A 17,643-nucleotide genomic window follows, 5' to 3' on the forward strand; every position below is an offset into this window, starting at 1 on the left:
GGCAACAGGAGGAAGGGAAAGGGGGGAGGGGAGTCCTAGGACCAGAGCAGTAAACCAGGAAAAAAAATCCTACAGCTCGAAGCTGGAATAATACAGAATGGAATGTGGTCAAATTTACTTTCTGGGCTTTTTAAATTCTCTGATCAACTTTGTCATTAGTTCTACAATGTATCCGAAAACAGAATGAAACATAAAAAAAAATCTGATTTAAACCTGACAACTTTAACATTAAAAAATTTTTAGATAACATTCTTACCTTCTAACCTGAAAATTCTTACATCGACATTAAAATTATGGTAAAAAGCAATAGCATTTTTCTATGATATTGCAGTAGTACTATAAAAATATATTCAAATATAAGCTGCAAGGAAATGTAGGAATATTATCTGAGTCATTTTGAATATATTGGTCAAGACGGAGGTAACGTTCGTCCGAAAAAGAGTAAAAACACATTTTGGCAAAATATGGGAAACTAAGACAAATAATTATAATAGATTTAGCCACTCACAATTGCAATCTTAATAAATCTGCCAAAAAGCTTATATATTTTTTTCTTTATTCTTTGTTTTTCAACTTTTTGGGGACGAAACAGTTACAGGACACAGTCATTGTTGACATTACAATTGAAAATAATTAAAAATGGCATCCTAACAAAATTCACACGATCTCAGACATGCCCTTCAAGTGTAATTTTTTTTGTTAGCATTACATTATAAGTTAACTAAGCACATCAACATCAACCAAAGAAAGACAGCCGAGCAAAAAAGGCTGAAATAATTGTCAATGATTACAAATACAGTAGAGCTAATGATGCAAATGAAATGATAAGTATTTGTGGACTGCCATCTTGTGGCAGATTTATGCAATACAACACGGCTGTACGAAGCAAAACGTACCTGGAGCAGTCTGAACATGGCTGCTGTCTTAGTTCTGAATATATAATATATATAATTGAATATATATTATTATGATAATAGTAAATACATATATATAGAAGTTCTGCAATAGATTTGCGGCAAAAAAGTGTTCATATAAGAGTTAAGACACCAGTTATACTTTTAAAAGTCTGTATCCTTTATTGGCACAAAATTATTCATCAATGCATTAGTTTCTCTTTGTTGATCACAGATCACTGATAATAGAATATTGGCTCTGAATAAGTAAGTAGAAAAATAACCAGTTTTCCATAGACATTAACTTCACATTAAGTTTCACATATAAACAGAATAGACGAATAACCAGTTTTCCATAGACATTAACTGTTTCACATATAAACAGAATAGACACATCCTGTCTTCTTAATATAACAGAAATGCTTCTCTGTTGCTTTATCTGTTTTTTTTTTCACATATAACTTTACTGAAGATCACAGAGATGTTAATAAAGACCCAAAAACCAAATAATCAACATAAGGATTCATTTTAAAAAGAGTAAAGTGCATTTTTGCCATAAAAAAAACAAAACTCTGCACCTGGTCATAGCAGTAGAAGGAGATGCAAAAAATATCTGATTTGTACTGTAATTTAAATTCTGATTCTAACTTAGCTTGGGCATTTACTATTGAAATAACTCCTTATTTATTTATTTATTTATTAGACATTTATGATTTTGTTTATTGATTTCTGTTGTAGCCCTTCACGTAAGGCCACCTCAGCCATCAGTTGTGGAAAATCTGTATCCTACAAGGTCCAGTTAACAGTAGCATTTGTGAGTTTTTGTTTGATTACATTAGTGTGAATATTTCTGCTCCAAATATGTTTCGACACCTGCTTAGTGCATAGACCAAAAGCTTAATTCCACAGTAAAAAAAAATTATAAACACATCAATCATTTTAAATGAGTTGTTCTAGATTTATCAGGCTTGATATAATGAGATATAAATGAGCGCAAAGATGCAGCTCCGTACACAGTGCTGCTGCACTAATGCTCATGAGACGGCAATGGTTGATATTTGATCTTTGACATTTTGGCTTTGAACAGGACCACTCCACACACCATGCCAACAGCTGCCAGAAGACAACCAGCTATGAACACCATGTTCAAGTTCAGGTTCCCGATCACTGGAAAGATGACAAACAGACTGGGTTGAGAACTTACCCAGGTATCATTTCGACAGATGAGAAAAAAACAAAATGAACAGCAGCTTTCATACCTGTGGATTCACTGCTCTCTGCTGCCCTCCGGAGGCGGAGAGGACCCTGGGAAACAAAGTGGCTGGCAGACTCTATCACTGTCTCCCTCCTCCTGCGCCGATGACTCGTTTGTGTGGGGTCCACGCACCCCCTGGAGCACCTGGTGTTGTTGTTTCCTGCTTCGCACATCATGAGTGAACAGCTTATGTAGACCTGAGACACACAGAGAAAAACTGTGATTTATCATCAGACAAACAATAACATCTTAACCCACCCAGTCCAGTCACACTTAGAATATTTTCAGAGCTTTGACTGATGTGAACTGCAGTATAAATTAAAATAAAGTTATGCCTCTGGATAGAAGCTTTGAATTAAGTCAAAAACAGGAAATGACCTCACAGAATTTTTTCCTGATTTTTCTTTCCTTTTATTATTATTATTTAAAAAAACACTTTTTGTGCCATTTTTGACGTATGTAATAAAATGTAAGTATGTTTTTTTTTTGTCAAAGTGCATTTACGTTTTACAGACTGTAAAAAATGAAACGTGATGATCGTCACATTCTTTGATTTCATGTTCTGATTACCTGATCGTGCAGGCCGATGAATTTAAATGCCTCAATGCTGAACCTGAATTGATCACCAGAGCTGGGATAGACTACAACAGTTGGATCCGTTAGACACCTGAGTCCAGTCGAGAGAAAGTAGGAAAGAAAAAAACAAACATTGTTAAATTAAGCAGGTGCGTTGATTATTTGTCTTGTGCGTAAAACAAATTATTTAATTTTTTTTTAATTTCTTTCCTGCACTGGCTGGGATTCATGGACACATCTGTTGATTGATTTAGTTACTTGTTATCTGTGAGGTGCCACAATATATACTCTTCTTCTTTTTAATTACAAAACACTACTAAAACATTACAGAACAGAATAAACAGAATTTAGTTTTGAATCCTCCTCCTCCACGTAATAATAACAAACTAAAAAAAAAGTGTAACTGTGGCTGTGAGAGTAAAACGTATTTGATAATCTCCTAATATGATCTTCTTACCCATTGTCAATCAGGGAGTAGACTGGGTGGTAGTTTGGGTTGTCATACGGTGCAGCACGGCAGGATTCCACAAACAGCACTGTGTTGTTGATAGAAGACGTGGCCTGTATCTGCATGTAAATCCTGCTGCCTAATTCATACTCCAGGGGGTATGAATTTGGATCAATCATATCATTAAACTGGTTGTCAGGATAGAACTCAAACTGATAGGTGAAACGTCCAAAGCCCCGGTCCCACACAGAGATGGTCTTTCTGTGTGTCAGGAAGCTCTGAGTCACGTTTCCTCGTTTGGGGTACTGACAGTAGAACTTCACTTCCAGCAGGTTCTTCCTGGTGATGAGATCTCTGTAGCTGTCGACTGTGGTGAGTTCATTCTTAAACAGGAGGTAATCATCGTCTTCCTGCAAAGGTATAACATGAAATGTGTTTGCTGGGTCCTTAAAGTGTGAGTGTGTGAGACAAGCAGAAAGCAGTTTCACCTCAATCTGAGTTCCACAAGCATTAAGGGGGACGACACCGATGATGTGAGTGTTGTTGGAGTGAGTCTGAAGGCTGCAGAGTGTGTTTGAGGGGTCGCTGAGCTGCAGATGATCTTCACTCAGTCGAGGAAATGAAGCTTTCTCCACTATCACTGTCATTGAGGACTCGTGGCAAATCACATGAGATTGAACTGGAACACAGAGATTTTAACAGTATGTGTTTAACATACACGTTGATGTTTCAAATCAGTGGCTTGTCTAGTCCTGGAAAACGACTGCATAGGTTTTACTATGAGCCCGTCCTACTCACCTTGTGTGTTCCTGACATCCACCAGAACACATCTCATCTCAGACTGATATACACGGGATCTGAAAATAATTGAAATGCATGTTTTATAGAGATTCACGGGATCTGAAAATAATTGAAATGCATCTTTTATTTTTTTTATTAGATTTCAGAATTTATATAAAATGTTCAATTATTTCCCATTTTGATGTTGTTCTCTGTTCAACTTTGTTGAATGTTCAATTATTTCCCATTTTGATGTAGTTTTCTGTTTCTCTGGGAAACACAGATACACAGTACTACCAGTGAATGTAATTTACAAAAAAAAAAAAAGATTAGAAGATTAGAAAGTAACAACTATTATTGCTCAAAATCATGATTTTAGAGCAGAGGTGTCTAACATATGGCCAGCGGGCCTAAACCAGCCCATCCGGGGGTTCAATATGGTCCGCTTGATGAATGTAAAAAAGTGAAATAAATTGCACAAACACTGCATGATAGTGATGCTTTGTCAAATACTTCATTATATACTGTACATAAATACTTTCTAATATAGTTGTACTGGAGGGAAACAAAGGGGGAAAAGTACATAATTACCTAATAGTTGTACTGGAGGGAAACAAAGGGGAAAAAGTTAACTATTGTTAGTTATAGGTAATTATGTTGTGATTGTACTGGTCCAGAGCACTTGACATCTATGTGGTCCCTGAACCAAAAATATTCAGACACCACTGTTGCAGTTTTAAATATATTTTTTACATATGCTTTTTACACAGATGCCGACGATGTTAAGAAATTAAAAGGAAGTCTGACCCGTCCACTGCCTCTACAACAAAGCAGATTGGAAAATGATGTCCCAGGTCTTCTGGCTGTGGTGTCCACTTGATGTCAAATTCATTGCCTGTGTTTCTTCGCTTTGTCGTTGTCAACGGGGCCCTCAGAATCACTTGAACAATCCTGTGAAAAGTGAGCAGTTGTGATCCTGTTCTTTGAAATGATCTGATGTTGCATGACCTCAGTGAGTGGCGTTGGTTCTGACTCACGTGGCATGTGTGGCTTCTGCTTTAACTCTGAACTCCATTTCCCTGTTGACCTCCGCTTGCAGTCGTGCTCCATTGGCAGGAGTTGGAAAGACAAACTTTGGCAAGAAGACTCCCTCTGTACATGTGGTTACCCTGGGATCCACTGCAAAAAAAAAAGAAGAAGAAAACTCCAGAGATGTGAGGTTTGAATTACTTGCAGCTCTCACTGCGAAGGGACCGTCACTCTGGACAACTTTACTGGATTGGTTTCTTGATGGTTTCATTTCAGCCCTGATCCAAGAAACTACTTCAGTTCTGACTGACTGCTAGAAAATTGAGATATTTCACCTTTGGTTTTTTCAATAGTCAGTATGGGTTAGTTTTGGTCTGTACGTCTGAGCACAGGTCAACCAAACAGCCAAGTGCATGATGCAGTTCACCACCTTATATGCATATTTCTGAAGGTCTTTGGATCAAAACTGGATGACTGAGACTTTTATTGTACAGAGGGGACATGAATGCAGATCGCTAATTAAGTAACAAGTTAAATTAAATGAACTCTTACCAAGAACAGAAAACTGGAGCGGCAGTTCACTGAGAGGACTAGTGGTAGAAAGAGGAGGGACTGTTATTGTAGTAGTAGTAGGAGGGGTTGTTGTTGTAGTAGGAGGGGGTGTTGTTGTAGTAGGAGGGGCTGTGGTTGTAGTAGGAGGGGTTGTGGGTCTAGTAGGAGGGGTTGTGGTTCTAGTAGGAGGGGTTGTTGTTGTAGTAGGAGGGGGTGTTGTTGTAGTAGGAGGGGGTGTTGTTGTAGTAGGAGGGGGTGTTGTTGTAGTAGGAGGGGGTGTTGTTGTAGTAGGAGGGGTTGTTGTTGTAGTAGGAGGGGGTGTTGTTGTAGTAGGAGGGGCTGTGGTTGTAGTAGGAGGGGTTGTGGGTCTAGTAGGAGGGGTTGTGGTTCTAGTAGGAGGGGTTGTTGTTCTAGTAGGAGGGGTTGTTGTTCTAGTAGGAGGGGTTGTGGTTGTAGAATGCCACCACCACCTCTGTGAGGATGGGATCATGGTTCCAGGTGGGGTTGTTGGATCTCTGTTCCACCATGGGGTGACTGATCGTCTGTTTCTACTGCCTGTTGTCAGTGGAGCTCTGTAAACGCGAGAACCATCTTCGTAGGACAAACTGATGTGACGTTGTGGGAAGTCCTCTACTACCATTTCAAATGCAAAAACATAGTTGGTGGACAAGATGTAGTTGTAGTACAAAGTACAAGTGTCCTGAAAGTGAGAATAATTATTAGATGCTGGGGGTCAAGGATCAAACTATTATAGAATACTTTCTACTACTAACCTGATCTAAATGAAATCCTGAAGGCAGATTGCACCAGTGGCACTCACGGAGACGGACATTTGCATATCTACATCGAACCCGGTCTGCATCAGGATCAAAGGCCATTATGTTGTATGATCTCGGGCAGTTTTCAGGAACTCTTTGAGTCGACGTACACATAAGATCATCACAGTTATCAAAATGGTCCTTTACAGGTTACAAATATCTATAGCAATGTATTTCAATGGTCTGAAACATGAAGCTTTGATGTTGAATTTACCGGAGAAAAGGAACAATAGCCAGGTCTGGTGATCTGTTTGGTTGCCTGGTGTCAGATCTTGTTCCCAAATCAATTTTGGTTCTGAGATACCAGGAACCATATCCATTGCGGGTATAGACCCAACAACAGCTGGCTTGGCTGGGATGTGCAGAGACAAAAGAATCATAAAAAATGAACACCACTAGGGGTCAATGTGTCTTAATATTATTACTGTGAATAACTGATGAATAAAACAGTTGTATAAAAGGATTAGGGCTGTAAAAATTAACACTTTAAGCGTGTAATTGTACAAACTAATCTTAAATGTTTTTTATCAAATTCTAATGCAGAATGACGTGCACTGTAGATAATAAAAAGAAAATTTGCATCTACTTATTGTTGCTCTAACACAGCCAGTATAAATGTTGTTATATGTACACACTGTAAAACATTTATTTTATTTTATAATTCTACAGCTGAGAAGACGACTGACACAATTGTCATATGATTTTTGAGGAACTGGAGACAAATAATATTCATCAAAAGAGCGACAAATATTGTGGAGGACCACAGCGTCAACAAAATTTTGAAAGCAACTCTTGATGTCTTCTACAACACACATTCGGATGCAAGTAATGACAAAAATGCATCAACTCCATGAAGCAAAGTTGAGAGTGGTGCTTTTGCAGAATTTGATATTTTTTCCATTTTTTATAGATTTAGAAATGTAACTATTCGTGATTAATTGTGATTAATCCACAGTTACCCTGTAAATGATCAAATTAAAATTGTATTTGTTTTACAGCCCTAATGAAGATAAAAATAATAATTTAAAAAAATCAGTAAACATAATCTTACCGTCTTTCGAAAGGTTGATTGCTGCGAAGGGTTGTGGTAGTGATTGTTTCTCTTTCACACCACTCTCTGTTGCCTGACTGTGTGTAATTGTTCCTTTCAGCTATGTGACTCCCGCTGATGTGGAAGCTGTTACAGCTGGACCCGTAACAGTTCCAAGGTCCGTAATTATGACAGCCATCAAAGACTGCCCTGGTGCGGAATTCCACCTGCATTCATAATTAAATATTTTTCTGATTATGTAGGATTATGTGAGGGTTAATTGAACAAGCATTTTCTCAGTCTGAATATTTAACCGTGTCACATTATTTACTATATTGTACCAGAGTGCATTGAAAAAGAAATATGACTTTTACTTATTGTGTTTTATTTTGTAAATTTGGGTCACCCAGTTGAATAAATCTTCAAACTAAGGGCTCACACAATGCTAGAATTATACCATTGTTTGCCCAAAATAAGAACACATTTTACAGACTCTCATATGACGTTAATGACATGATGTTTTAGTTCAAATGAATTGCTCACATTGTAAGTTCCATCTGGGTTTCTTCCTCTGTTGGTGAACGTCTCCGTTCCTCCGTAGTGATGTGAAGCCGATGCCAGAGAGATCAGGAGCTGAAGCAGAAGCACTGTTGTGGCTGCCATGGTGACCACAAGTTTCCTCCGTCCCAAGATTCTCTGCTGCACTTGTTTACCTGCAGCGTCTTATATACTTGCCTGGCACGACATTCCAGAACTCTTCATGCCATCTGCAATGGTATGCTTTGTATTTTTGATTATAATCCACAGCAGAACCGGTTTAAAATAAAACCCACATTTACTGGAAAACAATCGCCCTGATGAGGAACTAACACGAGATGTTGTTTCTTGCAGGAACTGACAAGGTATTGTTTGTTCAGTTATGTAGATTTCCAAAAAAAAAAAAAAACCCATAATAATAATAATAAAAAATAAGGAATAATGTTTTCATTCTTCCTTCTGTGTTTTATCATTTATTCAACTTTAGTCAGTTTTTCTAACCACATTTGTCACATTTCTTATTGTTATTCATCAGATTATTATTATTTCTTGGCTTTTGCCAATGATATCTAGCATAAACAGTTGGCAGAATAAATGACCGACATTCTTAGTTAATTGAAATGTGGTAAGAAAAATAACACTTTGTCTCATCTGGGTGTGACAAGGTTTCGGCCTGTTCCAGTAAACTGTTCTTCCTTGTAAAAAAAAAAAAATCATTAACCTTGATTGAGGTGTGATCTGAATTTAAAAATCTTTCACATACACTCAGACCGTCTTAATGATATTGTGATTGAAAAAAGAGAGAAAATGAATCATCAACAAAAACGCTAACAGAACACCTATTTCTTCTTTAAATTTAGATTTTTTTTTTAAATATTATATCAACTTTCCCAGTTAAGCTTACCTGCAGCGTCTTATATACTTGTCTGGTACGACATTCCAGAACTCTTCATGCCATCTGCAATGGTATGCTTTGTATTTTTGATTATAATGCACAGCAGAACCGGTTTAAAATAAAACCCACATTTACTGGAAGAGAATTGCCCTGATGAAGAAACTAACACGAGATGTTGTTTCTTGCAGGAACTGATAAGGTATTGTTTGTTCAGTTATGTAGATTAAAAAAAAAAATACAAACAAATAATAATAAAAAATAAAGAATAATGTTTACACTCTTCTTTCTGTGTTTTATTATTTAAAAGTTTTAGCTTTAAGTGATAAAATGTCTTTTTTAGTTCCTAATACAAACTGAGAGTTTGTATTAATGAGTCAAGATGAATGAACGACTTTCTGCGACTTTTCCACTTGTTTCTTCATGAGATGTGGCTACAGCTGTGGTTCACAGCGTAGTTTTTACAGAGCATGTCCTTTGCGACACAATGGTCTTTATTATTCAAACGGCTGAAAAACCCAGTGAGATTCCAAGGGCCGAACTTTTTAATGAGTTCTGCGCAAAGTTTAGGGAAATTAGGATATGAAATGACACAGCCCCACAGATCTCTCTTTCTTTCTCTCTCTCTCTCTCTCCATTGCATTGGACAAAATAAAGAACAAATCATTGTAGTTGCACAATAACCTTTTATTGTTTTAATGTCGGGTGTAACTCAGCCATTCAGTAACCCCGGAAATACAATTAAAGAAAGAAAGAAATTAAATGTGTGTAAAATGTATTGTTAAAAAATCCTGTTTAACCAGATAAAACCACTAGATGAGAATTGTTTGACTCTGGAAGGAATTGAATCAAGTGCCAATAAAAAGAAATTAAAATGCTTGGAAAATGAGGCGGAGTTAATTATACAGAGACCCTGAGTAGTATCACACAACTCCTGAAATTTTCTTTAGACCAAATCATACATATATATATTTTTTTTAATGATGAAAATTCGTAATTTATTAATTTCAAGGTGTCTTCAGATTCATAAAGAATGCATTAAGGCAATGCAAAATGCAAATACACTAAAGTATAGACAAAGTGGTGAAAGTGCTATATAAATGTGTGCAGAAAAACACAATAATCATATCATATCATTAGAGGGTCCAGTTTGTGGAACTCAAATCCTGTGGATCTGTTAGCATAACTGTATATTTATGGGGAATTTCTTTTCACTTAATGTCAACTAGATTCCTTTTTTTTTCAATTCAATTTGACTGTTTTCAAAAACCAAACCTTTCTCTTTAGTTTAGATCATATTTTAAAATTGTTAGGAACCTGCAAAAATTCCAGTGTAAACCAAGTGAATTGAAGGTGGACTGCATGTGGGTAAAACCCAACTGGGAACTGTAGGTGTGAACACTTTCACTTCATAGTCCAAATAAACTCGACAGCTAGACAACTTGGCTAGGACACCAGCCTCCCCTCAATCCCACAGACTTGCTTTAAATCTACAGAGACAAAGAGTGTTTGCCCCTTAGGACCACAAGACTCTTCAAATAAAGATGCATTTGATTTTGGCCTTTTTTTGATTCAGGATTCATTTAGAATTTAGATTTAGACGGTCTTCAACAACTGTTCCTACACACTGGACCTCCAGCTAACAAACAAGATGTGGTGAAAAGCTCAGATTAGTAAAGTTTAGTTCTCAAGGCCTAAGATAAGAGCTTTGCGATCTTCCCTGATTCCCCTCTTACTGATGTAACAAAAACCAACAGCGATCAACACAAGTAACACTATGAAGGCACTTGCAAACATTATAGTAGTGATTTGGTTCCAGAGTATCTGTTGTACATTCCAGTTTCCTTGTCCGCTCTCCATGTCTGTAGCGAATGACTTAGGGTTCACTGAAAGACAAGGATCAGCTAATTAGCTAAGGGGTAATAAGACTAAGTGCTGGCTTGTGATAAGGAGAGTTAGCTAGGAAGGAGGGAAAGTTAACCAAGCAAATATACAGGTAAGTGGTAAGGATTATAGAGCAGGTACAGTAGTGTGGGTAGATAAGTGTGCAGTAGTCAGACAGGGTAGAAAGAACAGCTATGAGAGTCGGTGAGGTAGAGAGAAGGGCATGATAAGGGTGATAAGGGTGATGAAGTATGTAAGGTAAGTTGGTAGGTATGTAAGCTGATTGGTCTGTCACAGGGAAGTATAAAGCTAATTATACAGGTTACTAAGCTGCATACAATAGGTAGTCATGGTACATAGAAAAGCAGATAGATAGGGTGATAAATAGGTAGAAAGGTACCTAAAAGGGGAGGTAGGTATGGAGGAAGATCAGATGGAGTAGAAAGAATAGGTGGGTTAGGAAAGTAGAATGACGTTGTTAGATCAGTGGATGGATGGACAGGTGGATAGGCAGGAAGGTAGATGAAAGGCTTTGTTAGGTTGTCATGATGCATTCACAGACAGATAGGACTGTAAATTCTCAGACGGCTACTGACCTGGTTGGACATTGTCCATCTTCAGGAACATAGTATCATTTAGAGCTTCGATCGAACCAGGTATCTTAACAATCACAAAAGGACCTTGGGCTATGTAGTGTCTATCAGTCTCTCTGCTCGTGTCTCGCCTGCGCCTGCGTTTGATCGGTTCGTCAAGGCAACCCTGCGCACATCTGGAGTAGGGAGAGGTGTTCTCGCACATGATGACAGAGCAAGTAATGTACACCTGTAGGGCAGATCAGAGTTAGTGTTCACAAGTTATGTTTGGTTGGTTAGTAAAGAAAATTATTCATTTTTTTCAAAATTGACTTTAGTTATCTAAGTTGTGCAGTCGCTGCGTTCATAACATGGCCTTAAAAACATTCCAAGTTATGTTTGGTTGGTTAGTAAAGACATGGCCTTAAAAACATTACACTACTGTGGATTTTACCAAAAGGAGGTCTGGTATTCACACATTGTTGGGAGCTAACCTTAACCCTCTGAGGAATTAAGGAGTGGATGTAGCTGCTACTCTCCTTTATCCAGAATTACCTTGTCATAGTTCCCTGTAAACTTGAAGGCTTGAACCTCAAAGTTGAACACCACGTCTTCACTTTGGTAGATTTTCAATGTTTCATCTTTGATACACCTGAAAAAGACACACGGTAAACAATCAGGAGGTTTAAAAAGTCTCTTTTCCAGCCAGCACGTACATGACACACACACACAAAACAAGAAACAGATTTACCCGTTCTTGATGAGGTCATAGGAGAGGACATTTTCAGGATTCTTGTCAGGAGTAGCTTTGCATGACTCCACAAATATCCTCACATTGGAAATCTCAGACTGAGCTTTAATGCCCATGTAGACTGTATCCAAAAGCCGGACCTCTACTGGGTAGGCACTGGAGTTTACTTTATCTTGAAATTTGTTGTCTTTGAATATCTCAAAATTGTAGCTGAAACTGCCAAAGCCGGACTCTGTGAAAATGTAGTCTGTGCTGTGGATACTGAAGTAGTTGGAGATGCTGAGACTTTTGGGAAACTGGCAGGAGAAATCGATCTTCACCACCTTCCTCCTGGTTATGATCTCATCTGGCAGTACAAAGGAGTTGATCTCATTCTTGAAGGCAATTTTGTCACCTAGATCCTATTTTCAGAAAAGAATGTTTAAAATATAAAAATAAAAGACCTCATACTAACATTTTAATCATCTCAATTTTTATATACAACTTTTTCTCCAAACCTCCAGTGTTGTGCCACAGGTGCTGAGGGACATGGTCCCCATGATGTGAGTGCCATTGGAGGACAGGGAGCAGGAAGGGTCTCTCAGCTTCAGAAACCTTTCGTCAATACCAGGCATGGAAGCTTTGTCCAGGATGACTTTCATTATGTTGGGTAAACATTCAACTTTTGCCTCACCTTTGAATCACACATAGAGAATAAACCTTATCAACAGACAGGAGTTAAATTTAAAAAAAGAATGAATTAATAACAAATGTTTCTTTAAAACTTATTTAATTTAATTCATATCATTATTAAAGGTAAGTGGGGAATGACCATTTAGTCCTTTTTTATTGTCTCCTAACCAAATCTTAGCTGAAAATTAGTATCAAAAATACCCCTTTTCTGTAAGGTCAAGTAACTATGTTAAAATAAAATAATAAACTGTAACATCATCTACTAACAAATTCATCACTACTGAGCAATTTGTAAAATTACATTAAATAATGACATGTAATCCCAAATATTCAAATACATTTTTGACTGTTACATGAATGCACCATTGTGACCTACTTCATTATAATGTGGGGGCTGAATGTTGTGAACAAAAACAAACCTTGAACGATAGATGCACGGGTCACCAAGACAGTAACACACCTCATCTCTGATTGGCTGGAGGAAGAAAATAAGGTTGAGTGAATATTAATCATAGCCGTGATCATAAAGTCAGAGGAGGAAGTTCTTTTTCTTATCCCAAAATTACTCTCATGCACAAAGTAACAATGAATCTGTAAATATCTGGGAGTTTAAATGAAACAAAAGAAACAAAAAACCACTCACAATTCATCTGTCTCTGCCGTAAAGCAGAAAGGGACAAACGCATATGCATGATGGCTCTGTGGTGTCCAGGTGATGGTGACTTCAGCTGTTCCTTGGCCACCAGTTTGAAACTCCTTGCTGATGTTCTGAGGCCCACTTATTTGGAAGTCGACGATTCTGTAGACGAAACATGAAAATAAATCAATACATAAAATTCTTCATCTGTTCTTCATCTTAGATGTTCTTAGACTCATAGTGATCATAGTTACCTGCTGTTTTGGGCCTTTGCTTCAGCATGGAGCTCGAATGGTTGGCCAACGCTGGCATGAAGAACATCACCATGTGATGGAGTCTTGGACAAGAACATGGGCTGCACATTACCTAGTTCACAACTTGGTACTGAAGATAAAACTGAAAGGAGAGGGGAAAAGATTCATGAAATCGCCAGTCACTAGATGGCAGCACTGGAGCTCATTCAATGAATCAGGGGATTTAATGCAGAATGCTGGTGCCAGCAATATACGTAAACGTATACGGTGGTTTGTACAGATAAATAAATAAATAAATATTACTAATATTTTGAATTTAAATCACTGAAAATGTTGTTTCTTAAAACAAGGCCTTTTTGATTATTAGGATTTTTCCTCTACATTATGTGCGATGTAACTTTTGTTTTTTGTTTTTTTTTTTAAGGGAAGAAGGACCACAGTGTGAAATGACATTGTAAATATTTCATGGTTGTATGGTTGTAAATTTAAAAAGACACAGTGTGAAATGACATTGTAAATATTCCATTATGGTTGTATGGTTCTAAATTTAAAAAGGTGTCAAATTAACTTAATATAGCATTGACAGCTTTAATCATCCAATCCACACGCATATATGATCAATTAAAAAAAAGTTAGTCAATTATTTTTACCAAACTGATACTATATAACAAGTAATATAACTTGAAATTCACAAATAAAGGTAACACAACAATATGCTTCTTTCTTTATTCTGCTGTTAGTGAATAATTATCTATAATTATCGGTCTGGTATGGACAGCTTAATAACACCAATAAGGACATACTGCTAGTTCAAATTGCATTACTATACATTAACAATCATACAGGAAAGCAAGACAATGGATTGAATAGATTTCCGATCAGAGCGCAGAGAGGCATTAGATGTACTTTTTCTGTGGTGTGTTGTGTCACTCACTCTCCACCAGGAACTGAAGCTTAACTCTGCAGAGAGGCGCTAAGTTCTCGTCTGAGGTTTTACGAAGCACTGATGTTCCATTTCTATAGGTCAGTGTGATGTTGTTAGTGGGAAAGTCCTCCAGCATTATCTCAATCACATGATTGCCAGTGTCAACTTGACCTGTACTGGTTAGTGTGCAAGTCTCCTGGAAAGACACAAATGAAATTAAATGAAATTAAACAATGACCAAAGCAGGTCTACACTGCACGTTTCAGTCATCAATTCATCATTAAATCTTTGCACTTCCAGGTTTCGCTTACTGTTACTTTGAGTTTCATAATTTATTCAATAATTCCATCATTTCAAAATAGTTGTGAAACATAAAATCCCAGTGTTATGTGTCTTTTTGTTTCAGCTGTTGATTTATCTAAAGTTATCCTGCATTAATCGTAAAAATCAATGAACAGCCCTGCATTATAAATATGAAGTGTGGGATATTTTGAACATTTAAAAAATACCTTTTTAAGTAAACAGATTTACCTTGTCAATTGCAAAATTTGAAGGAATTGTTGCATCTGGACTGAAACTGCATTTGACGTCATCCCTGTCCGGATCCTGAGCCAGAAGTTGTATCCTTGAAAAACAGTTCTGAGGAACTCTGTGTCAAAACATCAAATTTGGATGCAAAACAGAATATAAGAACATACTGTATGGTAATATAAAGTCAGAAAACTATAATACTTTTGCCCGAGTTGTGAAGCAACATAATATATATTTTTGACAACTTTTCTTTGAACAGAACACACATTTACCTTAGATTTGCCACTGTTGTGGTGACAGGACAGTTGTTCAGAGACAGTGTGTCAGATCGGGTTCCCAGGTTTAACTGTGCTTCACTTCTCCATCTTTTTACCTTCTCAGAATTAGACAACCAGCAGCAGTCAGAGCCGCTAAACACATCAGTGAACATAAAGAATGACAGAATGACAAAGAATATCAAACAGAGGATATTGTTTTGTTCTTATTCTAGGGTTGATTTGTGTTTGAGGATTTAAGGATACCATGCAAAAAAAAAAAAGCAACAAGATGACTAACACAGTTAACAATGGCATTCTACAAATCAATTAACCGACAAGTTGCACAGCAATGAATATAATACTTAACACAATACTTTAAATCACCATAATTAACCACAACTAATTGTGATCGTATAAACATAACAGGTTTTCTTCATGTCCCAACCCAACCTGGGATCTGGGGACTAAGTGGAATCAATCTCAGAGCCAAAATGTGAGAAAATTTGAAAGCTGGACCTTCAGGTATTGATCAGAAGTGTCATTTGAGCAGAATGCATTCATTATCTAACAATCCCTGTCTTACAGGTAAACCAGAACAGCTGCCAAACTACACCTACAAACCAAAGAAGCTAAATGGAACTAATCCACCTTTTATGTTACGATTAGCACCAGAGCTCCTCTTTCAGTCTGAATGACGTTCTTGTGTCGCAGTTGTTGGCAGCATCTTTATTGTATTAGTCCATTAGCTCACATGAGTCCACCATAGTATGTGGTATGCTTACAGAAATGTTATCATTATAATTTTTATTTTAGAAATAAAAGATGATATTACCTTAAAGACTATTACACAGCCAAAATTCAATATGTTTATTTGGTCAATTTAGAGATTTCTTTTAAATTGTATTTCTTTAAACATAGTAAGAGCAAGGGTTAGATTAGGGTGAGCACCTATACCAAGTTACCTCAGAGTGAAGTAGGTGTCATTGGTTGAGACAGTTGCTGTCGTTAGTCCTTCAGTCTGGCACCATTTTTTGTCTTCGGATTCATCCTTGTCTGTCTGTAGGATACTTAACTTGTTGTAATCTGTGCAGAGCCCATTCCCACATTCAAGGGTGGACTCATATGAGCATGAACTCCAGCCATTCTGTCTGTGAGTAAAGGAAACCTGCAGTATCAGAACAGATAACATGTTAGGAGAAAAAAAAAACAAAACCAAACCCATTCATCTTGTTGTGCAACAGCCTAAAACATTTAATCCACCCAGGACGTTTCCTGGAAGGCTTTGTGTTACAAAGTAAAAAAAATAAGTTGTTGTGAATTCTTCATAATGATAAAAAAGCTACTGTCATATTTTATTTTAATAAATTTAAAAAATAAATCTTAGACTTAGACCAAACATTTAAATACACTGCAAAAAATAAAAGATTAAAAGATAAAAACTATAACTAAAAACCAACAATATTAATTCAGACCACAATCCAAAAAATCAGCACTGATTATATCCACTTCAGAAATTCAGTTATGAAGTAAGTAAAACACATAAACATCAATGTAAATAGGAAATAAAATAACAGTTAAAAGACTGATGGTGGTTTAAGAAAAATGTTTTTTTTAAAAAAAGATTCCAAACAAGTTTATCAAGCCAAAAGAAAACTTTAATCATGTATACTAATATAAAAATACTTTTTTTTACAAGAATCAACAATTATAAAAAATATTAAAAAAGTACTATACCCCAATAGTTCCATCTTCATTCTTTTTCAGTGGCATGAAACTAATGCTGTTTCCATAAAAGATGGGGGAACCCGAGGAGACAGTCCCCACAAAAAGCATCAGCAGTAACAACACAGTTGTACCCGTGTCCATGATGTCTTAGATGAGATATGATCCCACACTGGGCTTGTTCAGTTATTTAGAGTGTCAGAAATGGAAGGGGCTGTTCATAACAGGACTAACCTGATCTGAGCCAAAATAAGACTTGGAATTTTTTTTAAAAAGCGGCCTCGGTCAGCGAGGTTACAGCATTATTAAAGAGCTAATTGTGTATTACGTATATAGAATATATGAGTTACATGGAAATCAGTGAAGTAAATCTACAATACAAAAACAGTAAAATTTAATTCTTTGTCAACAACTCACCAAACTTCCAACGACAAATAGAATATAGTATAACCTTAAGACCAGTATTTCCAAACCAGTATTTTTTGAGCTACAGTAGGCAATTTCTTAATAAAGTATTTATGTCTCTCAACGTTATTGACAATCCAAAAATATAAATGATAAAATCAAGGTCCTTTCTATAGATTCTTAAAAATAAGGGCGTGGAATAACGGAAAAACGTAAAAAAAAA

General features: G+C 36.8%; 3 protein-coding genes across 3 annotated transcripts; all 3 read right to left on the reverse strand.

The window, feature by feature from the left end:
- Window positions 1-1,266: 1,266 nt before the first annotated feature.
- On the reverse strand, window positions 1,267-5,605 carry LOC103379228 (ZP domain-containing protein-like). The gene is made up of 9 exons (XM_025055777.1): window positions 5,534-5,605; window positions 4,990-5,131; window positions 4,760-4,903; window positions 3,971-4,029; window positions 3,661-3,851; window positions 3,182-3,582; window positions 2,719-2,815; window positions 2,153-2,345; window positions 1,267-2,060 (listed from the first exon to the last, which is right to left on the reverse strand). Exons 2-9 carry the CDS (start codon window positions 5,025-5,027, stop codon window positions 1,921-1,923), a joined length of 1,263 nt encoding a protein of 420 aa, XP_024911545.1. The 5' UTR covers window positions 5,028-5,131; window positions 5,534-5,605; the 3' UTR covers window positions 1,267-1,920.
- LOC112487062 (uncharacterized) lies at window positions 5,328-8,176 on the reverse strand. Its single transcript, XM_025055871.1, has 6 exons — window positions 7,925-8,176; window positions 7,403-7,608; window positions 6,566-6,703; window positions 6,307-6,445; window positions 5,534-6,233; window positions 5,328-5,434 (listed from the first exon to the last, which is right to left on the reverse strand). Exons 1-6 carry the CDS (start codon window positions 8,042-8,044, stop codon window positions 5,328-5,330), a joined length of 1,410 nt encoding a protein of 469 aa, XP_024911639.1. The 5' UTR covers window positions 8,045-8,176.
- Window positions 8,177-9,476: 1,300 nt separating this feature from the next.
- LOC103379220 (uncharacterized) lies at window positions 9,477-17,631 on the reverse strand. Its single transcript, XM_008310699.3, has 13 exons — window positions 17,028-17,631; window positions 16,256-16,458; window positions 15,309-15,446; window positions 15,037-15,154; window positions 14,515-14,701; window positions 13,581-13,722; window positions 13,333-13,488; window positions 13,109-13,164; window positions 12,515-12,690; window positions 12,018-12,418; window positions 11,822-11,918; window positions 11,291-11,516; window positions 9,477-10,696 (listed from the first exon to the last, which is right to left on the reverse strand). The coding sequence occupies exons 1-13, from the start codon at window positions 17,157-17,159 to the stop codon at window positions 10,491-10,493; spliced, it is 2,238 nt and encodes a 745-aa protein (XP_008308921.1). The 5' UTR covers window positions 17,160-17,631; the 3' UTR covers window positions 9,477-10,490.
- Window positions 17,632-17,643: the final 12 nt, after the last annotated feature.

The sequence above is a fragment of the Cynoglossus semilaevis genome, chromosome 5 (genome assembly GCF_000523025.1).
Source record: "Cynoglossus semilaevis isolate Cse_v1.0 chromosome 5, Cse_v1.0, whole genome shotgun sequence".
NCBI lineage: Eukaryota > Metazoa > Chordata > Actinopteri > Pleuronectiformes > Cynoglossidae > Cynoglossus > Cynoglossus semilaevis.